General features: G+C 43.2%; 1 protein-coding gene across 1 annotated transcript in view; it reads right to left on the bottom strand.

The window, feature by feature from the left end:
• The window catches only part of C2H6orf118 (chromosome 2 C6orf118 homolog), an 87,632-nt gene that overhangs the window by 44,532 nt on the left and 16,262 nt on the right, over window positions 1–26,838 (bottom strand). The window contains exons 3-6 of the mRNA XM_063441223.1: window positions 25,897–26,019; window positions 24,440–24,499; window positions 12,129–12,253; window positions 453–517 (exon numbers count right to left, since the gene is read on the bottom strand). Coding sequence (XP_063297293.1) covers window positions 453–517; window positions 12,129–12,253; window positions 24,440–24,499; window positions 25,897–26,019 — 373 coding nt within the window. The remainder of the gene's footprint in view (window positions 1–452; window positions 518–12,128; window positions 12,254–24,439; window positions 24,500–25,896; window positions 26,020–26,838) is intronic.

The raw sequence follows: 26,838 nt of genomic DNA, 5'->3' as shown, positions 1-26,838 counted from the left end.
GTCACATCCACGCCCCCAAAAGGTAAGTGTATGGGGAGTGTGGCATGACAGGGACCAATGGGAGGCCTATGTCAATTTATGCTCCCACTTTCCCTTTACGAGCGCGCCCGAGACCCGCGGCGCGCACTTAGAGTCATGCGGGACACGTGACCGCTTCTCGCGGTCACTGCCCGCCTTCCTGTTGTAGCCGTCGGATGAGCCGCGCGCGGCTTGTGCAGCAGCAGGGCTGCGCGCGGCTTGAACAGAGGACCCCGGCCGGCCCCTGGAAAGGGTAAGTACTGCTACAAGGACAAAATCCGACGTCTAGTGTATAACCCTGTAAGGAATGACAACAGTATGAAAATCTAGTTCCCTAGATGTTAGAGCAACACAGTAGCATTAAATCCAGTTATCTGCAAGTTTTATTGTTTATTTACTATGAATTAAAGTATATTTAACTGTTCTCTTCTTACCTTCACATTTTTCTGTTTCCTTGGTTGATGAGGTTTGAAGTGTTTTCTTCAAAAAATGTCTAAGCCTACAAGAGAGAAATTACGATATATTATAGAACATCTTCCCAAGAAATACTGCATGTAATGTTTACTTATTGAAAGTCCTAATGGGAACTTATCAAAATTCCACTCTAAAATTAGTTCAAGTTTTAAACAACAAAATTCTACATTCAAATTTGCTGTTTTAAGCACATAAAGGTTTACCCTTGGGTGTTCTGGTGTGCATAAATAACAAATCCAATTAACATCTAGAAAGGAAGATTGAAATACATACATAAGGCTTGTCACCCTCACCCTGGGGTAGAATGTTTTTTATTTTGTGTTCACCCAATCACTTGTGTGTTTCTCTAAATTCTTCATTCATCCTTTTGTCTCTCTGTGCTGCTTTTGCCATCTATTATGCCTCTTAACTTATGTCACCTCATGGCTGTTTCTTAACCCTTTTACATTTTTTGCCCCCTCCCCTTCCCCCTACCACATTCATACACAGTGACATAAAATCATACTCACACCAAACATGGATAAGTAGTCACATACACACATTCACACACAGTTCCTGACACACAGTCACATACGCACAGTCATACACGCTATGTCACATACAGTCACACATGCTGACACACACAGTTAACAGCACACATTCACTTACAGTCATTGCCACATTCACTGTCAAATACAACACAGTCACAAGTACACACCACACACAATCGGTGTGAAATTGGCCTGATATTAAGTTAGGCATTCTAGAAAGCTCTCTGCAGAATAGAATGATGCAGTCCAAGTAAATGCAAGCATGGGTGCCATGAGAACTCTTGGGGCACCATGTAAAATCATTTGCCAGGCTCCCCCTTCCAATGGCCAGGAGACACTAATGCATATACAAACATTCATACAGATACATACTAATACACACACACAGATGCACTTTCCCACTCTCATGCATTCCTCACAGATACAAATTTAAACATACAGCTCCACACTGCTAAACCTATTATTATTATTATTATTTATAAACAACCAACAAATTCTGCAGCGCTGTATAACAGACAAGTATTTGCAACAAGAGCAGTTGGACACACAGGAACAGAGGGTATAGAGATAATTCCAGATGCATCACTTAATCTGAGTTTGCTTACACCTCAAGTTGCTATAAACCAGACCAGACTTTGCGACTCTCTAAAGATACGAATCCCTCAGCATTCCTCTTCCTGTACATGTTCGCCTTGATTTAGAGCCTCATACCTATAAACAGCCATTATCTGTGCAGCGGCCTTTCTCTCTGCTATATTCTCTATAATGCTCTGCACAGACCTAACTACCAAAGGAATCGCACATGGCAGGAGACGGCACAACATCAAGATTAGTATGACTCCACCTACCAATGCCTTGAGTCCTCCAAGCTGCTCATACCAGTTACCAAACCAACTACTCGGATTATACCCTTTCCATACTTGAGTAGGCACATGTGCTAGTTTAACCATATGGCTAGTAAGCTCAGCTATTGCTTGCCCTTCATCATCTATTTGAAGACAACAATTGCTTAAATTAAACTTCCCACATAAACCTCCCTCTACTGCCAATAGGTAATCCAAGGCTAATCTATTTTGGTAGACTGCTGTCCTCATCCTAGTGTTATGCTTTGCTAGGAGATTGAGCGCTTCCGATGCTTCATTGGTAATTATCTCAACCACTGCCTGTAACCTTATGATACGGTTGAGTATATATATTGGGGTTCTATATCCAAAAGTACCATGCTCTGCCCACGTAGCTGGCCCATAATAATCTATAATACGCTGGGGGGGCCACTCATTATCCTCCCAGGTACCTATCTCTAGGGGTCCTCTTTTCTTTCTATGATTCACATCATATACTTTAACTCCCAAAGTCTCTCCTGTTTCAATTGGCAACAAGAAGAAGGATGGTTTGAGCATACCTAATACACATGCCCCTTCCCAGTCCTGTGGTAACTCCGAATAGGCTTTCTTACCACAGATCCAGTACAAATTTGCCGGAGCTTTCCAACTAGATGTAGCAGATAAGTCAAACCACACATCCTTTAAATTGGTATAACTTGCAAACGGATTAGGTGGTTCTGAGACATTTGAAGCTGACCACCAAGTTGTATCTTTTGTATCATCATCATAAGCTCTTTGCCCTAGACAAGTCAATTCTCCTACAGATAAAGCAGTAAACATTATTCCTTTTCTTGCTATGCAAACATAACCTATAATGGAGGTCTTTAATCGCCACTCAGATTTACCTCTAACACTCATTTGATAATCAGTTTGAGAATCTATTAATTGTTCAATTGTCTCAGAACCGGAATACATTACCTCCTTTGCTTCCGAAGGCCATTGGTCTCCCATATTAGTACCTCCACACACATAGCAGTTGGTTACATTAAGACTACCAGCAATACTTTCGGCTAAATCAATAAATAAGTTCTTCGCGTTATGGGGGATCTTATTTTCCACACTCATCTCCTCATAGAAGGAATGGAAGACCTGATTAGTCTGGGTTGCCACAGTATCGGTCTCTATCCCTATAAATAATATTGTCCCAGGATCCAAACCTGTTCCATATATCTGGAACCCAAATAAGTTCTGGGTCATTGATAAGTATATGGACTGGGTTACACTCCATAGACTTACAATATGGTTTGGTAGGCAACTTAGTAACAATCATATCCTTATCTACTGTCTGTCCCCAGGTTGCCCACCCTACACAGGACCAATACGGACAATAATTATAATCTTTATTTGGGCATTTTGGATCTATGTATTTGTTCTTACTACTGGGGCAAATATACTTATCGTTAGACCCATAAGTTCTTTCCCATTTAAGATCCCCACATACATTCCACGGTTTTCTACCACCTGATATCGCCTTACATGCATCAAATAGCAAAACACCTGAAGAATGTATGGTTTCTAGTATGGTCTTATTTATCAGGGTCCCCTGTGAGTCTCCATTCCGAATAGTCAACCAAATTGTACGGGGTTGATACTCTGGACTGAAACATTTAGGTTCTCCTGTTCTTAGATGGCATACACTATAATCTATACCCAAGTATCTACACTTAGATACATGTCCTTTACACTCATATTGTGAATGCCAAATAAGGGTCTGAGAAATATGATTACCTGTTTTTGTAGTCTTAATGCAAACCTCACAGCCTGGTGTGTCGGCACCTCTACCTTCCTGATTAATCAAAAACACAAATATACACATTATCAAACACATCACTCCTGACATCTTTGTCCTAATTCTTCGACCGTGCGATGGCACCTCAGCTTCCAGGATGTGAGGGCTGCAGGGAATGGAGTCCTTCCCGATCCTCACTCTTCTTCACAGAGATCCCTTCAGGACACTCTGACTATGTAACATAGGTAGGTGGTCAGGCTTTATTATGGCCGTCAAAACACCTACTTGCTGATCTTTATGACTGCTCTAAAAGTCCCAATAGTTCCTTGTCACTCCGACTGAGTTGTACGCTTCAACCGGATCTTGCAGGGATTCTCAGGATCTGGTGTAACTTGCCAAGAATCTACTGCTGCTGGTTTAACCCTGGAGTGATGAATCCACTGAGTCACTTTGGCCACCTTTATAGCTGTTGGGGTAGACAAAAGAACAACATAAGGACCCCTCCACTTTGGCCCCAACGGTACACTGTTCCACTCCTTTATCCAAACTTGATCTCCTGGATGATAAGAATGGACAGGTGGATAAATATTCACAGGTAACCTATATTGTACCCATTTCTGTACCTCCCCCATTGTTTTACTCAACTCTACAACCTGCTGCCGGGTAATTCCTTCTCCCAACTGACTTAAATCCCCCCTTAAGTTACCAAGTACGGGAGGTGGACGCCCATACATAATTTCAAAAGGTGAGAGACCCATCCTGCTGGTAGGTGTACTACAAAGGCGCAACAGAGCTATTGGCAAAAGAACATTCCATTTAAGTTGAGTTTCTTGACACATCTTTGCCAATTGGTTCTTAATAGTTCTGTTCATTCTTTCCACTTTTCCAGAACTCTGAGGCCTATATGCCGTTTGAAGTTTCCACTTAATACCGAGCATATGAGTCAGTTGTTGTAGGCACTGGTGAACAAAGGCTGGACCATTATCCGATCCTATAGAACATGGTAGTCCATATCGGGGTATTATTTCCCGTAACAGAAATCGCACAACTTCTCCTGCTTTCTCTGTACGAGTGGGACATGCTTCTACCCATCCTGAGTAGGTACACACAACTACTAGTAGGTAACGATGTCCACCGGATTTAGGCATTACCGTGTAGTCTATTTGAAGATCGGACATAGGGAGTCCTCCCATATACTGGACTCCCGGTGGTTTCACTGGACCTTGCCTTGCGTTATTTTTGGCACACAACACACATCTTCGTACAATGGCTTGAGTCACATTGGCCAATCTTGGTATGTAGAAATGCTTCCTAAGAGATTCTTCCATACTATCTCTCCCGGAATGTGTCCCATTGTGATAATTCTGGACAATTTCTACGGCTAGCGATGCTGGAATAACTATCCTTCCATCTTCTAACTGATACCACTTATTCTCCAAGTATTTCCCAGCTTCAGTCTTTAACCACTCGTCTTCTTGAGATGTATAAATTGGAGTCCATTGAGACAGAGGGGTCGGTATGAGAGCAGCTATACACTCCACATACTTCTGTTGTACTGATTCAGTGGCATGCTTAGCTGCATTATCTGCCATCCAATTCCCTTTAACCACATCACCATCACCTTTCAGATGCGCTCGACAATGTATGATACCAACTTCTTTCGGTTCCCACACGGCTTCCAAGAGTTGTAATATCTCAGCTGCGTACTTTCTTTACCCTCTGAGTTCAGTAGTCCTCTTTCTTTATACAAGGCTCCATGGGCATGAGTGGTTAAAAACGCATACTTTGAGTCCGTATAGATGTTCACCCTCAATCCTTCAGCCAATTGTAACGCTCATATGAGTGCAATTAGTTCTGCCTTCTGTGCCGATGTTCCTTTTGACAGTGGCGGCCGAGCTTCTATCACCTTGTCTATAGTTGTCACTGCATATCCTGCGTAGTGAATCCCTTCCTTCACGTAACTACTGCCGTCCGTATAGTACTGGACATCGGGGTTCTGGATGGGAAAATCACGAAGGTCCGGTCTGCTTGAGAACACTTCATCCATCACCTCCAGGCAATCATGTTGACTCTCAGTAGGTTGTGGCAAAAGGGTAGCTGGATTAAAGGTGTTAACAGTCTCAAGATGCACTCTCGGGTTCTCACATAACATAGCTTGATACTTAGTCATGCGGCTATTGCTGAACCAATGATTGCCTTTATAATCTAGCAACGTCTGTACTGCGTGCGGGACTCGCACGTAGAGTTCCTGACCCAGAGTGAGCTTGTCAGCTTCGGCTACCAGCAGGGCGGCGGCAGCTACGGCTCTTAGACAAGGTGGAAGGCCACTGGCCACTGCATCCAGTTGTTTAGACATATATGCAACAGGTCGTTGCCATGATCCCAAGTACTGTGTCAATACTCCCACAGCCATTCTTCTTTGCTCGTGTACGTATAAGTAGAATGGACGTGTATGATCGTGTAGACCTAATGCTGGGGCGCTCATCAATGCCTTCTTCACATCCTCAAATGCTTTCTGCTGTTCAATAGTCCACAGGAAGGGATCGTGTTCTGTGCCTTTTATGGCTGCATAAAGGGGTTTCGCCAATATCGCATAACTGGGAATCCATATCCTACAGAAGCCTGCTGCCCCCAAGAACTCTCGCACTTGTCTTCTATTCTTGGGTGTTGGTATTTGGCAAACAGCTTCTTTTCTCTCTGGCCCCATTATCCTTTGACCTTCAGAGATATGGAATCCCAGATACTTGACAGTTGGCTGACACAACTGGGCTTTCTTCCTGGACACCTTATATCCTGCCTTCCAAAGGATGTCCAGTAGATCATGTGTTGCTTGCTGACATATCTCTCTTGTAACTGCCGCTATCAACAAATCATCTACGTATTGTAATAGTACACATTCTCCTGGGATGGACTTGAAATCTAGTAAGTCCTGACTTAATGCTGAGCCAAATAGGGTAGGTGAATTCTTAAACCCTTGGGGCAATCTTGTCCAAGTCATCTGGCGTTTCGAGCCCATTACAGCATTTTCCCATTGGAATGCGAAGATATACTGGCTTTCTGTAGCAATTCGAAGGCAAAAGAAGGCATCTTTGAGGTCTAAAACTGTGAAGTATGTAGCCCCGCCCGGAATTAAAGCAAGCAGGTTATAGGGATTGGGCACAACTGGATGTATACTTACTACTGCATCATTGACTGCTCTCAAGTCCTGCACAGGGCGATACTCATCTGTCCCGGGCTTTTGAACAGGCAACAATGGGGTGTTCCAGGGGGAAGTACAGAATTTTAGGATACCATACCTTATGAACTTATCCAAATAAGACTGTATGTTCTTCTTTGCCTTTTGTGGAATGTGATATTGTCTTAAGCTCACTGGATAAACCCCTAGCTTTAATTCAATCCGAATAGGTGGGATATGGCGAGCAAGTCCTGGTGGGTTATTCTCTGCCCATACTCCTGGTACATTAAACAAGGATTCATCAATCTTAGGGTTTTGGCTAGTCAACACTGTATAAAGTCACTACTCTTCTTCCTTTGGTACTGATATTGTCATTATACCTGAGGGTCCATTAAACTTCAAGGACGTCGTTCCGTTAGGCAGAAATGTTATCTGTGCTTGTAATTTTGACAACAAATCTCGCCCTAGCAGTTGGACTGGACATTCAGGCATGTAAAGGAACTGATGTTTTACTACATGGCCTCCCAGTGTACAGAGTCGACTTTTAAGAACCGGTTTAGCGGCACTCCTTCCAGTTTCTCCTATTACGGTGATAGTTCTTCCTGAAGGACGAGCGACTAGGTCAGTCACCACAGAATGTTCGGCACCAGTGTCGATCATGAAAGAACTCCTTTTTCCCCCTATTGCTACATCGACCATAGGCTCCGCTCGGCCAAGGGGGATGGAGCCCGGTCGGTGTCAATAGTCCTCCATGACAGTGTCAGCCAAACCCACAAAGTCCTTATCTTCTCTCTCTCTGGGTCTCTGTGCTGCTGGGTAATACCTATCTCCGCTAACGCTACCTCTGTTATTCCCACTATTTCCTCCAGGGCCTCCTCTCCCTCTCGCTCTGCCTCTATAATTATTGCTATACCCTGTCCTGGGTCTATCTCTCTCTCTCATGTTGTTCCCTATGTGGACACTCACTTCTCCAATGCCCTTCTTCTCTACAATACGCGCATTGGTTCCTACTTAACGGCTCCCTATTCCACTTATTCTCGCCTTTCTCGGTTCCCCTATACACTTCCTTTTCCCTTCTATCTACGCCTGCGATAGCTACTGCTAGCATGTCTGCTTTCCTTCTCATCTTTCGCTCCTCTTCCTTTTTCGTCTCTGTCTCCCTATTCATATATACCTTATTCGCTATCTCCATTAATTGAGTAATAGACATCCCTACAAACCCTTCTAACTTTTGCAACTTTCTTTTTATATCTCCGTAGGCCTGGCTGACAAAGGCAGAGTTAACCATCCGGGAATTCTCAGGAGCCTCTGGATTAAAGGGGGTATACACCCGGTATGCCTCCAATAATCGATCATAAAAGGCACTGGGCGACTCATCACATTTCTGCAATACCTCAGCCGTCTTCGACATATTAATCGCCTTTTTCCCTCCGGCTTTCATGCCAGCAATAATAGCGTCCCTGTAAGCTTTTAAATGGGCCATGTCTGCGCCATTGACATTCCAATTCGGATCAGTATTTGGATAATGAGCTGCGGCCCATGCTGCCGGGTTGGCCTGATTCTGAGTGTGGGCCACTTCTTCCAGCGCTTTAATTGCTGCCTGATTTATCCGTGCTCTTTCCTCGTTATTAAACAATGTCATAAGCAATTGCTGGCAATCAGCCCAAGTGGGATTATGTGTCTGGATTATGGAGGTAATTAAATCTGTCATGGCTTGAGGTTTATCGGTGTAGGAGGAATTATGGGTCTTCCAGTTAAATAGATCAGTTGTAGTGAAGGGAACATAAAGAAATACGGGATCAGCGTGTTGTAACTGGCCATCACCGTTAATATGTGTCGGGCCTGGTGTCAGTCGGAGAGGCATTTGATAATGTCCGGGTTGGAGAGTACCGGTCAGTCGTCGGGTTAGTATGGGGCTTCGTTGGGGGATGTCGGTTACGGGTTCCGGTCGAGGGGTAGTGAGACAAGGAGAAGGGGACACTTTCTCTTTACTGAAGGGGAGTTCAGTAAGTAGAATGTTCCGGGCCGGGCTGGGAGGAGCCTGACCAGGAACTAGGAATGACGTCAAATCCGGATAGGTGGGGTTAATTGAGGTAGGTACCGGAAGGGGAGGGTTTACAACAAGAGGGCTAGGCTCTAAGCTAGAGGAGGGGGCAAGGGGAGTAGTGTTACCAACAGCACCTCCTCTTCCTCTTCCTGTAGAGGAGGAGTAAGGGGGCGGCATAGGGATCTCTCTCTCAGGGGGCATGTCCAAAATGGGCGTGGTCACGGCCTTAGTGGACAAACGAGTTCTGGCCACCATGAGGCGACATTGCTCCTCGTGGCATACCTGGATCCATTTTGGCAAGTCATTTACGGCCCGCTTCCAACAATCAATATACGGAAACTGGCTGTAAAGTTCAGGCCTACCTGATACAGCCACGTGTACACGCTGCACCAGATTAGGATCAAAACTACCACGTGGTGGCCATGCAGCCACCAAAGTAGGCCATTCCCTACTACATAAAGTAGTCAGGCGTGTTGGAGACATCTTTACCCCAAAATCATACACATTATATCCCTTCTTAAAGTTTTTTAACATACATCCTAAGGGATCATTAATCTTTGAATCCGACGCACCCATACTTAACAACGGAGCGTCGTCTCCAACAGAAGCAAAACAAACACACTTCCAACTGTCACAATAAAGTGTTAGTTTATTTGATGACACACTTGAAGGAAGGGAAAGCTATTAACAGTTTACTGATATGCTTTCCTAAAGAAGTGATATATACACAAATGCACACTGCCACACACACAAATACAAACAGAAACACACTACCACACACATAGATACACTGCCACACTGCCGAAAGAACTATGGGAAAGTTCCGAACAGCTTTGTTCCACCGTTTTTGTGTCCCTGAAACCATGCTGTTGCTGAACACACTTCTGGGGTAAGAGTTCTGGCCTTAGTCTCTGCTGCAAGTATGTGCTAAGATGAAGCTGTCACCGAAGGCATTATTTATAGAGTCTGGTGTCACATCACACTCAAGAAGAGGCCATCTTTGTGAAAAGGAAACTCATAAAAAAAGCTCTTAGCTTTGGCTACAATCACCTGGTGTGCTGGTTCTGTACATGTTCCTGCTTTTACCCTGCCCCCAGAATATTTGAATCTCCAAGCTACTTGGATTTGGATTTTACCCATTCATTAACTTTGTGTCTCCTCCTGACCTCTGATCATTAGAACTCGTTTTTTGGACTTTTTGTATTTAAGTACCTGTCCGTGCCACAACAGACCTCACATGATCCTGTACACAATTCCAGGTCCTCCTAAAGGTTATTCCTCTAAAGCTGTGTTGTCTCTTTGCTATACGGTTTCAGCTGCGAACTGGCAAACCAGGTCAGTGACACATATAGATACACACATATGGATACACATATCTGCACAGTACACCAAGATATACACTGCCACATACATAGACAAACATATATATAAAAATTTGGGCAAGGGCCAAACATGATCAAATAGTAAGGGCTAGAGGGTCATGGGCGCCCAAAGTTAATGGGTGCTAAGGCTCGCCAATCACACAAAAAAGATACTGTAGCTCAAATTGCTCAAATTGCTATACCATTGTAATGCTCAACATGATAAAAATATGTCAGAACACGCAGTGCATCCCATTTTGCAGATTATTAGGCTGTGTAGCTGCAGACCAGCTACAGGTCAGAGTGTCCATGATAACCCCTGACCACTACCAAAAGAGCCTTCAGTGGGGACATGAATGTCAAAACTTGGAGCAATGGAAGGAGGTCACATTTGTTTTCAGATCAGGTGGATAGTCATGTGTGTGTGCGTTGTTTACCTAAGGAAGAGATGGCAGCAGAAGGTGCTATGGGAACAAGGCAGATGTTCTGCTAGGAATCCTACAGTCCTGGCATTCATGTTCATGTTACTTTAACATGTACCACCGATCTAAAGATTGTTGAAGACCACATACATCCCTTCATCACAGTGGTGTTCCCTGATGGCAGTGGCCTCTTTTAGAAGGATTATGCACAATGTCACACTGCAAAAATTCTAAGGAATGGTTTGAGAATATGACAAAGACTTCAAGGTTTCAAATTCCATAGATCTCAATCCGATTGAGCGTTTGCTCGATGTGCAGGAACACAACAAATCTGATCCTTGGAGGTAACTTGCAAAGGTACACTATAGGCACGGAGACCTCTTAAAGGGATTCTCCGGTGCCAGGAAAACATATTAGTTTTCCTGGCACTGCAGGACCCTGTACCCTGTAGTGCCCCTCTCCCTCCCACCACCCATCCAAAGTTGCTGAAGGAGTTAAAACCCAGGAGTCCAGCGCCGACCTACTCCGCACCTACTCTCCTCCCCCGGGGATGGTGATTTCAGTGATGCTGGAGGTCCTCACATAGCGTAAGGATGTCCAGCATTGCTTAAAACACGTTTTGTGTTGTAAGAACACGCAAGTCCCTCTAGTGGCAGCCACTAGAGGAGGACTTAACCCTACAAGGTAAATATCACAGTTTATGAAAACTGCAATAATTACACTTGCAGGGTTAAGGGTAGTGGGAGTTGGCACCTAGACCACTCCAATGGGCAGAAGAGGTCTGGGTGCCTGGAGTATCCCTTTAAGCTCTTTAAAGTAGTCTGAGTATAGCACCCTTGTCCCACTTAGTCCTGCAATGTAAAACATTGCAGTTTTATATTGCAGTACTAAGACACCCTCTATAGGCTGTCTACGAGATAGCCACTAGAGACACTTCCAGGAATTTACTAGGTCCCCTAAATTATGCTGAGCATCCTCATGCACCACATGAGGACATTCAGCATCAGTAAAATCAAGGCAATGCTGTCTTATTGGGAGGGTCCCGTCACATTAGGTCTCGGTGGTGGATGACGTCAGAAAACCCAGCACCAAGGGACATGAATAAATGACTAAAGGGTGTTTAACACTATATTGGCCATGTGGGGGAGCCACCAGGGCGGGTGTGAACCAGAGGTGTTAAGAATAAAACTTTGTATTCCTAACACTATAGAATCCATTTAAATGATCTTTGCTAATGTCTTGGTGCCAGATACTACAGGACATCATGTTCAGAGGACTTTTGGAGTCTATGCCTCAACAAATTAGAGCTGTTTTGGCAGCACAACGGGGACTGACACGCATGTGGTTTTCATGTTGTGGCTGATTAGTGTAAATATACCGGTATAACAAATAGTGTTTTGTTTCAATGCAAGCAGCCTGAAAGTCACAATCCAAATAAATATAACTTTGCACATGGAGATAAACAAAACTGTATGTCATTACACTTACTGCTCATTACATTCTAAAACAGTCTGAGCTTTATATTCAAGCTTCTGCACCGAGAGGAAAGTTTCTTGCACATCTTCAGTCTTAACAGCTCTTTTTCTCAAGCCATTTATATCAGACATCAACACCTGTCCAATTAAAAAAAAAATCAATAAATAAGGATGCTAAAAAATCAGCAATGTATTACAATATGAATTGTGTTCTATTATTTACATATATAGAAACAGAATTTATTGACTTGTGGCATAAAATGAACAGTCTATAAGTATTGGTATTTCTATATTTCAAACACCATAACATAGGCTATAAACACATGTCAACCTCCGATTTTTTAGTAAACTAAAATTCAAAATTAGGCTAGAATACGTGATCTGGAAAATCACAGATTTTACCGATTTTTGACTATTTAGGCTACAATTGGATTTAGTATTTTACTACAATATGATTATTAATACATTTTCACAATTTGCAAATTCTATTAAAAAAAATTAGAAACTTAAAGGGACACTCCAGGCACCCAGACCACTTCTGCCCATTGGAGTGGTCTGGGTGCCAACTCCCACTACTCTTAACCCTGCAAGTGTAATTATTGCAGTTTTTGATAAACTACAATAATTACCTTGCAGGGTTAACTCCACCTCTAGTGGCTGTCTACTAGACAGCCACTAGAGGTCTCTTCCTGCTCTATAGCACAGGAAGAGCCTGTGCTAGAGCGTCGCTGGACGTCCTCACGCTGTGTGAGGACCTCCAGCGTCACTCAAATCCCCATAGGAAAGCATTGAAATTAGTTTTCAATGCTTTCCTACGGGGAGACCTAATGTGCATGCGTAGCATTCCCGCGCATGCGCATTAGGTCTTCTCGGCCGGTGGGCGGGATCAGCAATGGAGAGGAGGAGCGTCGCGGAGGAGGAGACAGCGGCAAAGGGACATCGCCGCTGCCTCAGTTAAGTGACTGAAGGAGTTTTCACCCCTTCAGCAACTGGGGATTGGTGGGTGGCAATTTCCAGTGCCAGGAAAACTAATTCAATATACTTTGCTGGTGTCCTACACCCACATATCTCCCTAAGGGAGTTGTTCACTAAGAAATTCAATTGTCTCAATGCATAACATTTGATGAAAATTGCAGCATATCAAGTAGAGGTCTCACACTTATTAGTTTGGCAATTGGTTACTAAGCTTTCTCTATGAGAGAGGACACACACTCATCAAATGTCATATTTGTTACTGAGCTTCCAGTGGTCACACACTCACCAGTTTGGTATTTGGTTACTTTGTTTACTCTATCACAAATGACACACGCTCATCAAACTGGTTTTAATTACTGAGCCTTCTTCACAGAGGACACACACTCAATAAATGTCATATTTGTTACTGAACTTCCTCAATCGCAGAGGTCACATAGTCATCTAATTATTTGAATACTGAGCTTCCTCATTTCTAAGAGGACATTCGCTCATCAAATTCATATTTGTTACCAAACTTCCTCTATTGCAAAGGTGGTGTTTGGTTACCGAGTTTCCTCTTTCAAATAGGTTACAAGATCTTTATATATACATTTGTTACTGAGCTACTTCCTTTGCAGAGGTCTTGTGCTCATCACATTTATATTTGGTTACTGAGCTTCCTTGTAACAGAGGATACGTTCATGTAAAAATTGATGTTTGTTACCAAACTTCCTCTTTTGCAAAGGTGGTGTTTGGTTACTGAATTTCCTCTTTCAAATAGGATACAAGATCTTTATATATACATTTGTTACTGAGCTACTTCCTTTGCAGAGGTCTTGTGCTCATCAAATTGATATTTGGTTACTGAGATTCCTCTCTCACTGAGGACACACGGTCATCAAATAATTTTTTGACTGAGCTGCCTCTTTTGCGGAGGTCACACGTGCATCATATTGCTATTTATTTTGGAGCTTGTCAAAATCAATAATTGTTATCTCACATCCTCTTTCATATAGGTCATGCACCCATCAAATTGGTATTTATTTACTGAACTTCCTCTTTTGCAGGTCACACTCTCATTAAATTATTTGTGACTGAGCTTCCTCTTTCACAGAGGGCATGCATTCATAAAACTAGTATTTGTTACTAGCTTCCTCTTCACAAAGGTCATGAACTCATAAAAAAATGTTTGTGACTGAGCTTTTTCGTTCACATATGACACGTGCTCATCAAATTGGTATTTGTTACAGTGATGAATCTTTCACAGAGGCCACATGCTCATCAGGTCAGTATTTATTATTGAGAATCCAGTATCACAGATGTTACCTGCTCATCCAGTTGATAGTTGTTACAGAGCTTCATCATTCTATGAGGTCACAAGGTCATCAAATTGGTGTTTGGTTACTGAGTTTCCTTCTTCGCAGAGGTCACGCGCTCATCAAATTGGTATTTGTTACGAAGCATTCACTACAAACGATTGCCAAATTGATATTTGTTACTGAGCTTCATGCTTCTTAGAGTTCACACACTTTGTATTAGTTTCTGAGCGTCCTCTATCACAAAGGTCACATGTTTGTTAAATTGGTATTTGGTTGCTGAGCTTCCTCTTGTAAATGTACAGGAAGCCCCCTTTTCTCTTGCTCAAGCCTCAAGAGTTGGCTATCCCTCACACTGCAGAGGCAATGACAGACAATACTTTGTGTTGGCTTCCTGAATTGCACCCATTACTATAAGATGTAGGATGTGTGTAGAACAGAGCACACATACAAAAGAAGTATCTTGAAGAGCTTTGACCATGCTGGTGAATGTCAGTGACCACAAACCTAAAGTGGCTGTTTTTGCAACCAATTTGACATCATTAATCTGACTGAATGCAAGCTGTTTGCTGAAGTGTACTTTTCATCCATGCTTCTGCATGTAGCAGAATAGCCCTGCTGCCCTACAGATGCACTCCCAGCCTGGCATACTGCTATGCTTGTACCTCCTCATTGCCACCACCAGTGTGCTGTCAAGCAGAGGAAGGCATGCTGGACACTAGGAGGGCTCCATAAAGCTGTAATGAAGTGCATTCACTGACCTACAACCTTACCCAGCAGCTATTTCAATAGTAGAATGCAGGAACAGTACACTGATGATATTATTTCTTTGCTGAAACTGAATTGCGGGGAGAGTATATATTGTGTAGTATCAGCTGCTTAAAGAAAATAATGTTTCTTCTACAGCAATTAGCTGGACAATCAGTCTGAATTATTCTGATAACCTGCTGTTTTGACATGCCTCTGGCATGAAATCTATCAAGAAGAGGGGGCGTGGCTGTTTTGGCGGTTTTGAACTGTAAGAGCCCTTTAGTGCTATTTCCAGAAGGTCCAGAGATAAATGAAAAAGGAGAGATTACACTTGGAGCAAGATGGCTCCTGCTCGGCATTTCAATCACTAACATCAGATGCAACTTTTAACTTTCTCACTCGGAAGACTCCACTATCACGGAGCGGAAGATGAACTCTCTTCTACAATCCATCCACACAACTATCCATTTTTGTTCCAATTTGACAATTTTTATTGTTTTGGGGGTACAGAAGAGAAATGGGGAAGAAAGGGGGAGGGGGGTTAAAACAGACAATCGTAGATGTCACTTGCAACTCATTAACTCAATTCACAGTTCAGCCCGGGCATGCGTTTCGTATTCATTATTATTTATTTATTTTTCACATGCCCATAAACAGCTATATACATTACACAACCACCACACAGCACCTTCCTTGCCCCAATCATTTTCCTATGGTAGCCCAGCATCTTCCTGTTTCCTCCCTAGTGCGTCAGTGTGTCCCCACTGCTGCGGGTCTATGGTGGCATACCTGCGCAATGTGCATGAAGTTCAGGTGCTCGGGTTAGCCCCTGAGTGTGTCTGCCACCATTGCAGTTATAGAGGCTATGTGAGTTGTATCTTAGGTTGTATTATAGTCCCCCAGTGCACATAGCTGAGCTTCCCGGGTGTCCCGTGAAGTTCCTAGTGTTAGGCTCCATGAGGTCGCTGTCAAGGTTAGCGTCCTGTCCTAAGGTGTTGTCGCTTCGACATCTCGTGGGTATATGCTACAGACTGATTGAGTGCCCTGGGTGCTTGTGTGCAACTCGCATCTGGCGGGAAGTGCAAGACTGTGTTCTGGCCATTTGAACAGTATCGTAACAAAGGAGAAAAAAGATAAAAAGAAACTGTCATGGGTGTGAACATGTTCTAGGCCTAAACGGAGTCATTCTATGTACATTCTAAAACCATGTCTCTCGGAACGGTGGTTCCACTTATTTCTTTGCACCTTGGTACTGTGTGGATTGTCCTTGGTTGTCCATGAGGACACAGCTATGTAGTTGGACCCTTAATCGTCCCTGTGTGAGCACTCTCGGTTGAGTTTAATACAGCTATGTGTGCCTCTCCACAAATGCAGTCCATCTATGTTTAGCCTCAACTGCTATGGGGTTTGATTTGATAAATGTACTAACCATGCATCTGTATTCTGAATTCAGTGAAATTTGGTTCATTAGAGCTTGTTACGTTGGCGGGTGAGGCTGTTTCCACCCTCTAACAATCAGCGTTACTGCTGCTATGAGTACTTGAAATATCAGTTGTCTCTCTATTTTGGGCCTAGAGGTGAGGTGTCCTTGTTCTGGTGTCAGCTTGTAAAGTTGTCCTAGTGTATTGGCAATGACTTCTTCCACCATTTCCCAATAGGGAGCGAGAACCGGGCATGACCACCCTGGTCCTCACACCCTCTCCAGCACTCTTTCGGGGCCCCTGGGTATATTCTAGATAGTTGTAGTCTAGACCATGTACCATCTGTGGCGAAACCAACCTCGCCACTGAGCATTGGAGAAGCCTGTTTGCCTGCCTCCTACCTGCTGACTATGGCCCCTGGAAAATTGGTACGTTTGGACTATATTTGGGCATGTTGTATTCTGTATTGCTGCTGCTGGCCCTTTTAGAATCATCCGTGGACATATTGGGACTTTTGGGAATACTGTCCCTTTAAGACTGTGGAGCATATTACAGTATACTGCCTTTAATATTATGTATGTATTTATGTTGCAAACGGGTAATTGGCAATCAGTACAGTGTGGTCTTTGTCCTCTGGGTGGCCGCCATTCGGGAAACGAACACGTGGCGGCGGCCATCTTAAACTCCCGAACAGCGGTGTTTTGCCGTCGAGTGTCTGGAACTAAAATCGGACACTCGACTAGGCAAACACCGCTGAGACCTCCAGACTTCCAGTATGTCGTGTGGAAAGAACCCCACAAACTAGGAGATTCATTTGAATCCCCCTTAGGCTCCATAACCCAGGCAATTCGTTTGTTTTTATTCCCTTTTCTGTGACCGACCGCAGGGCTAAAATGCATGGAACTGTTTTCGGATACTTTACCCATGCGGTCGGTCAAATCTTTGCCTGCTCCTAACTCCCCAACCCCTGGTCCGATCTGGGTGATTTTTGAGTATGTTGCTCACCCAGATCAGGGCTATCAGGGGATACCTGATTTAGAGGTGTATCATATGTATTTGGGGTACATCCAGGAATTGTGGAAAAGTATGTACTGTATAATTGTGTTAAATGTTAATCTAAGGGGAGGAGATGTGTGGGAGGTAACATTTATGCTATTGGATATTTTACACCTCCCCTGTGGGCAGTCTTATATGTGTAAGATGGAAATAAAAGCCAGGCTGGGTGGGCCAGTCCAGAGTTCCTGTTTTACCCTCAAAGTGAAGTGTCGTCTCATTATTGGGGGAGGATTTATTGTATGCTGTTCCAGTTTGACTGCTAGGAGTGTAAACCTATTCGCATGGTTTTTCCTATTCGGCTGTATACAGCATTCATATGCTAGAGAGGATTCCTAGGCTTCTCAGATTCGGTGGTTGTGGTGTCTGCTGCAGTGCTTGAAGTCCTCAGGAGCGCTAGGAGCATCCTTTAACGGAGGTACCCAGTCGGGGTGCCAGGCGATCCGTTACATTGGTGGTAGCGGTGGGATGGCGTCCTAGTGCGAGGAGAAGCAGCTCGGAGACACTTGTAACGTTTGCAATTACAAATTGAGGGCAACGCTAGTATCCGTACAGCGCCCCTGGCTACAGCAGGATGGAATCAGCTAGTTTTCGGACAGCGTTCCATGATGAGGAGGAGGAGGCGGACGCGGACTACAGGGATGCAGACAGAAAGGAACTCTGGTATGATGCCCTGGAAGACGCCCAGTGGCGGCGAGGTGAGAGTCTCCCCAGTGATGAGCAGCAGCTACAGAAGTGTGTGGCGATGCGGATGTATCTATTGGGAGAGCAGCCCCTGGATGAGTGGGTGACAAGACTAGAGACCCTGGTATGGCGAGAGATCTGGCTAGACAACGCATACCAGGCCCTCTGGTGGCATACCATTCGACTTACCCCCTGGACGGCCGAGCACGACCTACCAGAGGGGGATGACTATGATGGCCCGGGTTTATTATGGGATGCCTTGGAGGACGACATTGATCTTGGCAGCACGGAGGGGTCTAGGTTTTGGGACATCTACGACTACCGGATGGGCATGTATGTCTGGGCTGACGAACGCGAGGTGAGCAAAGACATGACCCACCTGGTAACAAGGGAGTGGGAGCTGGAGCAGGACTACCAACACCTGCTCAGCTTTGTGCAGCCCCAACCTACCCTACAAGCAGAACCAGACCTCACTGACTGGTCCTGCGATGACCTCCAGATGGCAGGTAGAGATGGGACCGAGGTCTCTCTACCGGCCCTACAGGGATGCTGGGCAACCAACCCAGATCTCCAGCGACAGTGTGTGTCCCAGCGAGCTGAAGGTGCCGGGAATTGGGAGCCCAGTCTCCATTCCCCAGCGGCCGAGTGATGTGCCGGGAATTGGGAGCCCAGTCTCTATTCCCCAGCAGCAGAGTGTCCAGCAGGGAATAGAGAGCCCAGCCTCCTTTCCCCAGCAGCAGGACACTGTATTGGGAGCAGAGACAGTCGGTCTCCATCCACATTTGGAAAAGGGAAGAAATGTGGCGAAACCAACCTCGCCACTGGGCATTGGATAAGCCTGTTTGCCTGCCTCCTACCTGCTGACTATGGCCCCTGGAAAATTGGTACGTTTGGACTATATTTGGGCATGTTGTATTCTGTATTGCTGCTGCTGGCCCTTTTAGAATCATCCGTGGACATATTGGGACTTTTGGGAATACTGTCCCTTTAAGACTGTGGAGCATATTACAGTATACTGCCTTTAATATTATGTATGTATTTATGTGTTCGGTTAACCTGGGTTATATGTATGCAGCATTCACCTGATTGTTTGGTAGAATCACTCCATTCATTATATTGAGTGAAACTACCGAACAACCAGACCACGCAGGAATATTCTGGCTAGGAGACCCACCACTCTTGCCGCCAGATTATTGTGGGCCTCTTCATCTTCCACCATCTTGTCCTCAATCGAGGACGTTCTATCCCCCAGTTCTCAGAGGTCAGAGCGCAGGCTTTCAGGGGAGTCATGAAATGTAAGTTGGAGCTTGTCCGACAGAGCATCAAGCATAGTCTGGAGAATCCCCTGTGTGACAGGCAGGTCAGCCACCGCTGTCCCATGGGGTGGATTGGGATCTTCCTCGCCGCCATCTTGGGTCTCCTCATGCGGCTTAGACCTCGCGTGTGCCTGCAGAGAAGGCTCCGGCTTTTACCCCAAAAAAATTGGTTTTGTCACCTCTCTGCATCTGGTGATGTTGTTTAGGCTGGGACATGATGGTAGGTATCGGGTGTCCCTTGGTTGGGTCACTATTGTCAGCTATTTATGGCCTTGGCAGCATATGCGACCGCACTCTCTGAAGTCCCAGACACGCCCACCCTCCACTATCCATTTTTGAGGACCTCCACTATCCATTTTTGGGGGATCTCTCTGCTGCCATAATGGGGAGATTTTGTCTACATCACCAAAAGCTTGTGGCCCCATAAAGTGGTTTATAGTTGGATCTACCCTATGGCACATCCTATTAGTAGGTTTCACATTCTTTTGAGATATTGCTCCATTAATATATAATACCGCATTATGTTTAAGTTTAAAATACCATTATCTGCTTAGAATTCCGGCTCAATTTTTAGCAAACCTATTATCTGTTTTGATGCCCACCCTGGAGATCAGGGAATAACATTAACCTAGTCACTCACCATTTCTGTTGCATATAGCTGTCTTTACAGAGTCTGAAAGACTGCTTCTTAAGTCCATTTTACACTTCTGTGAGCTGCTCCATATCTACACCCCTCTTTCCCTAAATTGTTCTAAACAACTAAATTCTCTCTATCCACGTGACATACAGGGCCGGCGCAACCGTGAGGCGAACTAGGTATATGACATATGACATAATTCCAGCCCCAGCATACTAAACAGCTCACTGGAGGAGTGAGAAGCTGCCCCACACAGGCTCCCCCAGGAGGTAGGTCTGAGTCTGTGTGTTAGTGAGTGTGTGAGTGTTTGACTGTCAGTGAGTGTGTGTGTGTGTGTATGTATGTCAGTGAGTGAGTGCATGTTTGGTCAGTGAGTGTCTGTGTGTGTGTGTGTCTGTCTGTCAGTAAGTGAGTGTAGGTCGGTCAGTGAGTGAGTGTATGTCTGTCAGTAAGTGTGTGTGTGTGTGTATGTCTGTCAGTGATTTTCTGTGTGTGTGTGTCTATGTGTGTGTGTGCCAGTGAGTGAGTGTATGTATGTCAGTGAGCGTGTGTCTGTGTGTCAGTGAGTGTCTGTGTGTCTGTCCATGAGTGTGTGCCTCTGCTAGTGTGTGTCTGTCAGTGAGTGAGTGACATAAGGGGGCAGCAAAATGGATCTTTGCCTAGAGCGGCAGAAATCCTTGCACCGGCCCTGGTGACAAGCATACAAAAGGTTGCTGGTGGCCCTGCTGTCAACACTGCAACTATACTCGACAGATCTCCACCTAAAAGCATGGTTCTTGGCAGGTGTTTCGGGAGTTCACAGGGCAGACTTTTTTTTTATTAAAATTGAATTTTCTTTCTCCAAATAGTAAACAAAAAAATATTTTAACGACTGTATATTGGTAACCTAGTCAAACACTAGGATCAATGACAAAATGTCAAGCTAGTATCTCAAAGTTGTTTCAAGTGCCCCTGCAACTAGCTGGCTAAACATGGTGCCGAATCGCCTGGCGTACATGTACCCCAACGTTGAGTATGTGCTGGAGGTGCCTGAGTGAGAGAGGAACAATGTACCACACTTGGTGGTGCTGTGCTAACACCCGCCCTTTTTGGCAAGTAGTAGAAAACATATTGAATATTAGATGAAAGAATGTAACGCTTACACCTGAAATGTGCCTTTTATTTATGGCTTGGGACAGACTCTCCTAAACCGACTCAAGCCTTATTTTCTACATCTTCATCACTGCAAGCCTCCTAATAGCAAGGATGTGAAAATCTACCAAATTGCCACTTCTAGTGGACTTGAAACAGCAAATAACCTTGAACTTGTATTCTGAATAGGAATGCATCTAGTGGAGGCCCATACTAAGTGGAATGACTATATTTCCAATAACTAGGAACCAACACATGAAGGATCCTCACATGACCATAATTAAAAAACAAAAAAAACAAAAACAGGGGGGGGGAGGAAGGGGCATTGGAACTAAAACTCCACAAATTTTGCACAGGGAGATAGATATGACATCCTGAAAAACAGCGCTCTCAAGGGCACAACCTAATATACAACGCAATTTACCATCACAACCTTAGGACAGCCGACTATACAGTCGTATAGTACTACTTGCAATAAACCCACAATGTATATAGTTCTTACGAGTTAATGATATCGAAGTAAACTCTTCCACAACAAACCAAAGAGATATTGCATCCTTACCTGTTTCTATTCCCTATAAGCTCTTTTCTGCATTATCATTTACTGTATATATATTACATTCGAGACACAGATTAAGAAGGAAGGGTGCGACCTAGAGGGGCACAGTGTGAACGAGCCAATGCTACAAACGGGGAGTCTAAGAAAAGCCATGGAACTAAACTACTCGAGACGCCATGAATAGACTACATCTCCTAGTAACATGACACTTGATGACTGACTCCCTATATCACAACCATGTGCCCATTGTATGTTCAAACTACAGACCCAGGGAAAACCAACATGAGTGTAACAAGGGAATGGGGGGGGGGGGTGCTTGCAATAAAAGTGTTAGACAAATGCTGTACAGTGTTGTGACCCGATGTAACCCCTCTTTAATTCTGTACCCCATTACAATTATCTTTTATGTCTCAATCAAAACTGTCAAATTGAAAATAAAAATAAGCTAAACTTACTTTCACACTAGAATCAATAAATTATATCCCACTCAATGTACAGCAAGGTTAAAAGACCATGTATAACTGTTGATCTATCTCCCTCAGAAGAAGCAGTGTGATTTACTGCTCCTCATTTTTCCCTGTATTGATCAGTTCACTTGATCTGTAAATAAAACTGGCATTTAGTGGCTGTCCCCCACCAATCATTCATCTTTTTTTTTTTGCCAACTCTTGAAGGGCAGACCTCTTATTCATCACTGGAAACAAAGCTGCTGTTTTGCTCCCACCTAAAACAAGCAACCTCTTTCCATTCCATTCACTTATTTTGATGCCAAGAATGGCACTCTGAATCACAAATTAATATGTTCGGGCTTGCGTAAGTTGCTTCCCCCAAGATTCTGACTGTCATGTCTTGGAATTCAGCTCAATTGCGGTTAGCCCTGAAACGAATCTCCAAGTGTAGTTAGCACACAGTGAAGTACATTCCATACCAGAATGTATGGGAGTAGTTTGACTTCAGCTGTGACAGATCATCTAGAGAAGGTACAGTTGAAAAAGTATGTACACTTTGTAAGAGTTTTTTTTTTACTTACATTTTTGCCAAAATTGTTCTGGCAATCAGTAAATCTATCTATCTATCTATCTATCTATCTATCTATCATCTATCTATCTAACATTATGTTGTGGCCATGGCTTAAATATATTAATATTTTAATTAATATACACTGATTAAAAAATAAGTAAAACATTAAGATTTGTTTTATAGTTCTTGGTATTATAGTTGAATATGTGCATAGAAAATACATTAACAATGAGTTTGTGGCTTAAAACATTATTTAAAATTGTAACGAACCCTGAAGTGGTAGCTATGGGTTCGTATGATTTTAGCCGAACGGCTGAGAGCCAGGGTGATTATAGCTCGCCGTTCGGTACTTCTGGTCAGTAGTTAAATTCCCAAGAAACGAAATCCTCTAGTACAGCTTTCCCCAAGTAGCAATCAGGTACCCAAAAACCAGCCGAAACATGATGAAGGGTGTAACAAGACTCAAGTTTAATGAGACCACACAGGCTTTTATGGAGGTCCCCTTGCAGGAGGACCTCCTACAGTACATAAATCAAATAGCCAATCATAAGGTATAGTTACACTTAAACACTCCCTGTCTCCGCCTGTGAGATAATGAGATAAGTTAAGGAATAACCCAATTATCTCCAGGCGAAGTGCACACATTTTCCCCAAAACTCAGAACACCCCTTTATGCTTAAGGTATCCCCACAAATGTCACATCCCCTGATAGCCCCGATCTGGGGGAGCAACATATTCAAATTTCACCCAGATCGGTTCAGGGGTTTTTAAAAAGTGTGGAAGTCTTAAGTTACCGACCGCACACGAAGCTCTTGCCCAATATAGTTCCACGAATTCAGCGTGTGCGGTCGGTCAATTCTGACAATGTTAAATAACTCTAAAATCCACGAATGGAGCCTCCTGGCTCATAGGAGCGATTGTTCCCCTCCTGTGAATACATCAAAGTACCGAAAAGCGCTCTCCTAGCTGTTCGGGAAATACAGTTCCAACGTTCGTATGCTTGAGACCAGTGTTCGGGAAGTCGAGTGTCTGATTTTAGTTCCAGACACTCGACGACCAAGTCCCGCTGCCTTTGTCCCGAACAAACAAGATGGCCGCCGTTTTCTCCGCCACATGGCATTCGTATATATGAATTGCGGCCACCCTGAGAAAGCGCTTAATTGACGGGCTCTTTTGAAGTCAATGAGCCAGGAGGGTGGTCTGTGTTCGGTAGTTTCAATCTACCGAACCAACGTGGCATAAACTAACCGAATGCTAAACAGATGAATGTTCAGAGAAAACCCTGATCTCCCGGTGGGTTTTCTCACAAAAAGCATTACACATTAACTTAAAAAAAATATTGGGTCAAAATGTACTTAGACAAACCCTTTAACATTTAGCTAAAGAAACAATAAACATAATACATGCATTCTATCTAACACAATCCTGACTTTCCTTCACAAAAGTTGCCAATGAAATGGTTAATTAGCATTTATGCAATTACCTCAAATTGTGTTGAAGACTGAGTATCCAAAAGATGTTCAATGTACAGATCATATGCATTCTAGATGAAAGAAATTGCATGTAATTATTTTCCAAGAAGTAGTTAGTGTTGAGTTAGAAGTTAACAAAGACTGTTGGTAATAGAAAATAGAACACAGATGCTGTTTCACATTTATGAAACATCATGCCCTAGATTTTTCTAGACTGATGCATTTCCAAGCCAATGGCTTGAAAGAGAGTGTAGATGGATATAACCGACTTATGACTAGGGAATCCCTGTATTTGTTGGGAGGTCTATCTACAGCCTGACGTCATTAGGATTATCATTGCCCTTATTACTTCTTTATCCCTGAGCTCTAGATAATTAAGGGAATGAAGGGTCCCTGCTAGTTATTTTAGCAGATGGGTTGAGCATCAAGGGCGTAATATGTTTATATTAATTTATTTTTGTACTGCAGAAGCACACCTCCAATTTCTCACTATACATCTAGTTGGGTTGAGCATCAAATGTTAGGATGGTTTGAGCAGATGGGTTGAGCATCAAAGGCTTAAAATGTTTATTTTAATTTATTTTTGTACTGCAGAAGCACACCTCCAATTTCTCACTAAACATCTAGTTGAGTTGAGCATCAAATGTTGGGATGGTTTGAGCAGATGGGCTGAGCATCAAAGGCTTAATATGTTTATTTTAATTTATTTTTGTACTGCAGAAGCACACCTCCAATTTCTCACTATACATCTAGTTTGTAAGTTCAAAGGGAATATGGCCCCAACTACTGTATTTGTTGGTCACACATTGTCTCAGATGTATTGTACCCATGTCAACCATGTACAGCACTGCAGATTGTGTTTGCGCTTTATAAAGTGTAATAATAATATTGTTGGTCGCTAGCATTCAGACGGTTATCTTTTTTTCTCATTGGTTTTTAATGCAAAGCTCTGCTAAAACTCTACCTAACATGATTCAATAGAAATTATGGGGATACCGTAAGCACCATAATCACTGTAGCTTGTTGGCATGGTTATGGTGTCAGGACCCTGCCCCTTTACCAGTAAGTTTGACATATTTGTCAAACTGGTACAAAAGGACTTTATAGCTTACTCAATCAAAAAGCATATGTTACACATCCTGGCTCTTGAGAAACATAGCGTGTTGTATGAAAGGGGCTTACACATGCTGTTCACTAGGGGCAAGCTCCTGCATGGCCAAAGACTGCTATTGTCACTCTGATGGATGGTGTTGGATGCACACTGACACAAATCAAGGTGACAGAGTCTCTCTAATGTCAAATTTACTAGATACTATTTGAATAAATTTTGTATAGATTAGATTAGATTATTATAATAGAAACTTATTAAGCCTCAATATCCTCTGTTGCAGTTATGTTTCAAGTTGATAATTCCTACAAAAATGGTGTCATACATATACATTAGTGAATATATTAAATGGCAAAGTACCTTAATTTCACTTAATATATTTCCAAATATGGAAGAGTCTCTGCATAAATTTCCAAATGTTTCACTGAAGATCTGTAATCGAGCAAAATGTGGAGGCTTAATATGAGCAACTTTCATGAGATCCTGAAATGAAAATAAGAGAAATTAAACAATATTTTTTTCTCATTTGAAAAAAACTTGTAATACAGTGAAATGTATTTTAGAGGACACAGAAGTATTTTTTTTAGCACAAACTGGATACTTCTATAGCTTATATTGTACTGAGGACAGTTTATCAGTTCACTTTGTTTTGGTCCAGGCTATGTTTATTAAATTTCAATAAATAATATATTATAATACAATAATATTTGTATTGTTACTCCATAAATGTAATTATATCTAATATGCATCTCGCATCTCTATTCCTCTCTGAATATCTGCAACTTGCTGAGTGATGTTTCAACTATACTGACATCAGGGTACCAAAACGAGACATAGGACAAGAGCTCTGGTTTACATGGATGTGTACATTTATTATACTATCTATTAGTATTCACACTTATACAGAGATATGTTGTGTTATTTTTTTTCATGTACGTAGTTTAACATAGCTTGGAAAGCAAAAAGTCAAAGGGTTCACTAAGTTGACCTAGAGGAGAAGATGCTTACAAATAGTTTTAAGTACTCCACGCTAACAAAATTGCCCAATTGCCATTTGTGGGGGTGTTGCAGCAAACTTACACCAAAACTGCTATTTACTAACTAGAGTAATGTTGCTGTAACATAAATTTATAAAGGAAAATCAATGAAACATGGGTAGGGGAGGGAACCCATATGAATGGAAGGAATTCTAGAAGAGCCTGGTAATTTGCTCTTAATTCCCTCAGGTTTGAGTGTAGATTACTTTCTCTGTAATTCCACTTCCCCCGTTTCCACATTGCATGAACTTGCATCCGTAGTTAT

The sequence above is a fragment of the Pelobates fuscus genome, chromosome 2, assembly GCF_036172605.1.
Source record: "Pelobates fuscus isolate aPelFus1 chromosome 2, aPelFus1.pri, whole genome shotgun sequence".
In the NCBI taxonomy this organism is placed as follows: Eukaryota; Metazoa; Chordata; class Amphibia; order Anura; family Pelobatidae; genus Pelobates; species Pelobates fuscus.
The sequence above is the reverse complement of the archived record's forward strand: the minus strand, read 5'-3'. Positions and strand labels throughout refer to the sequence as shown.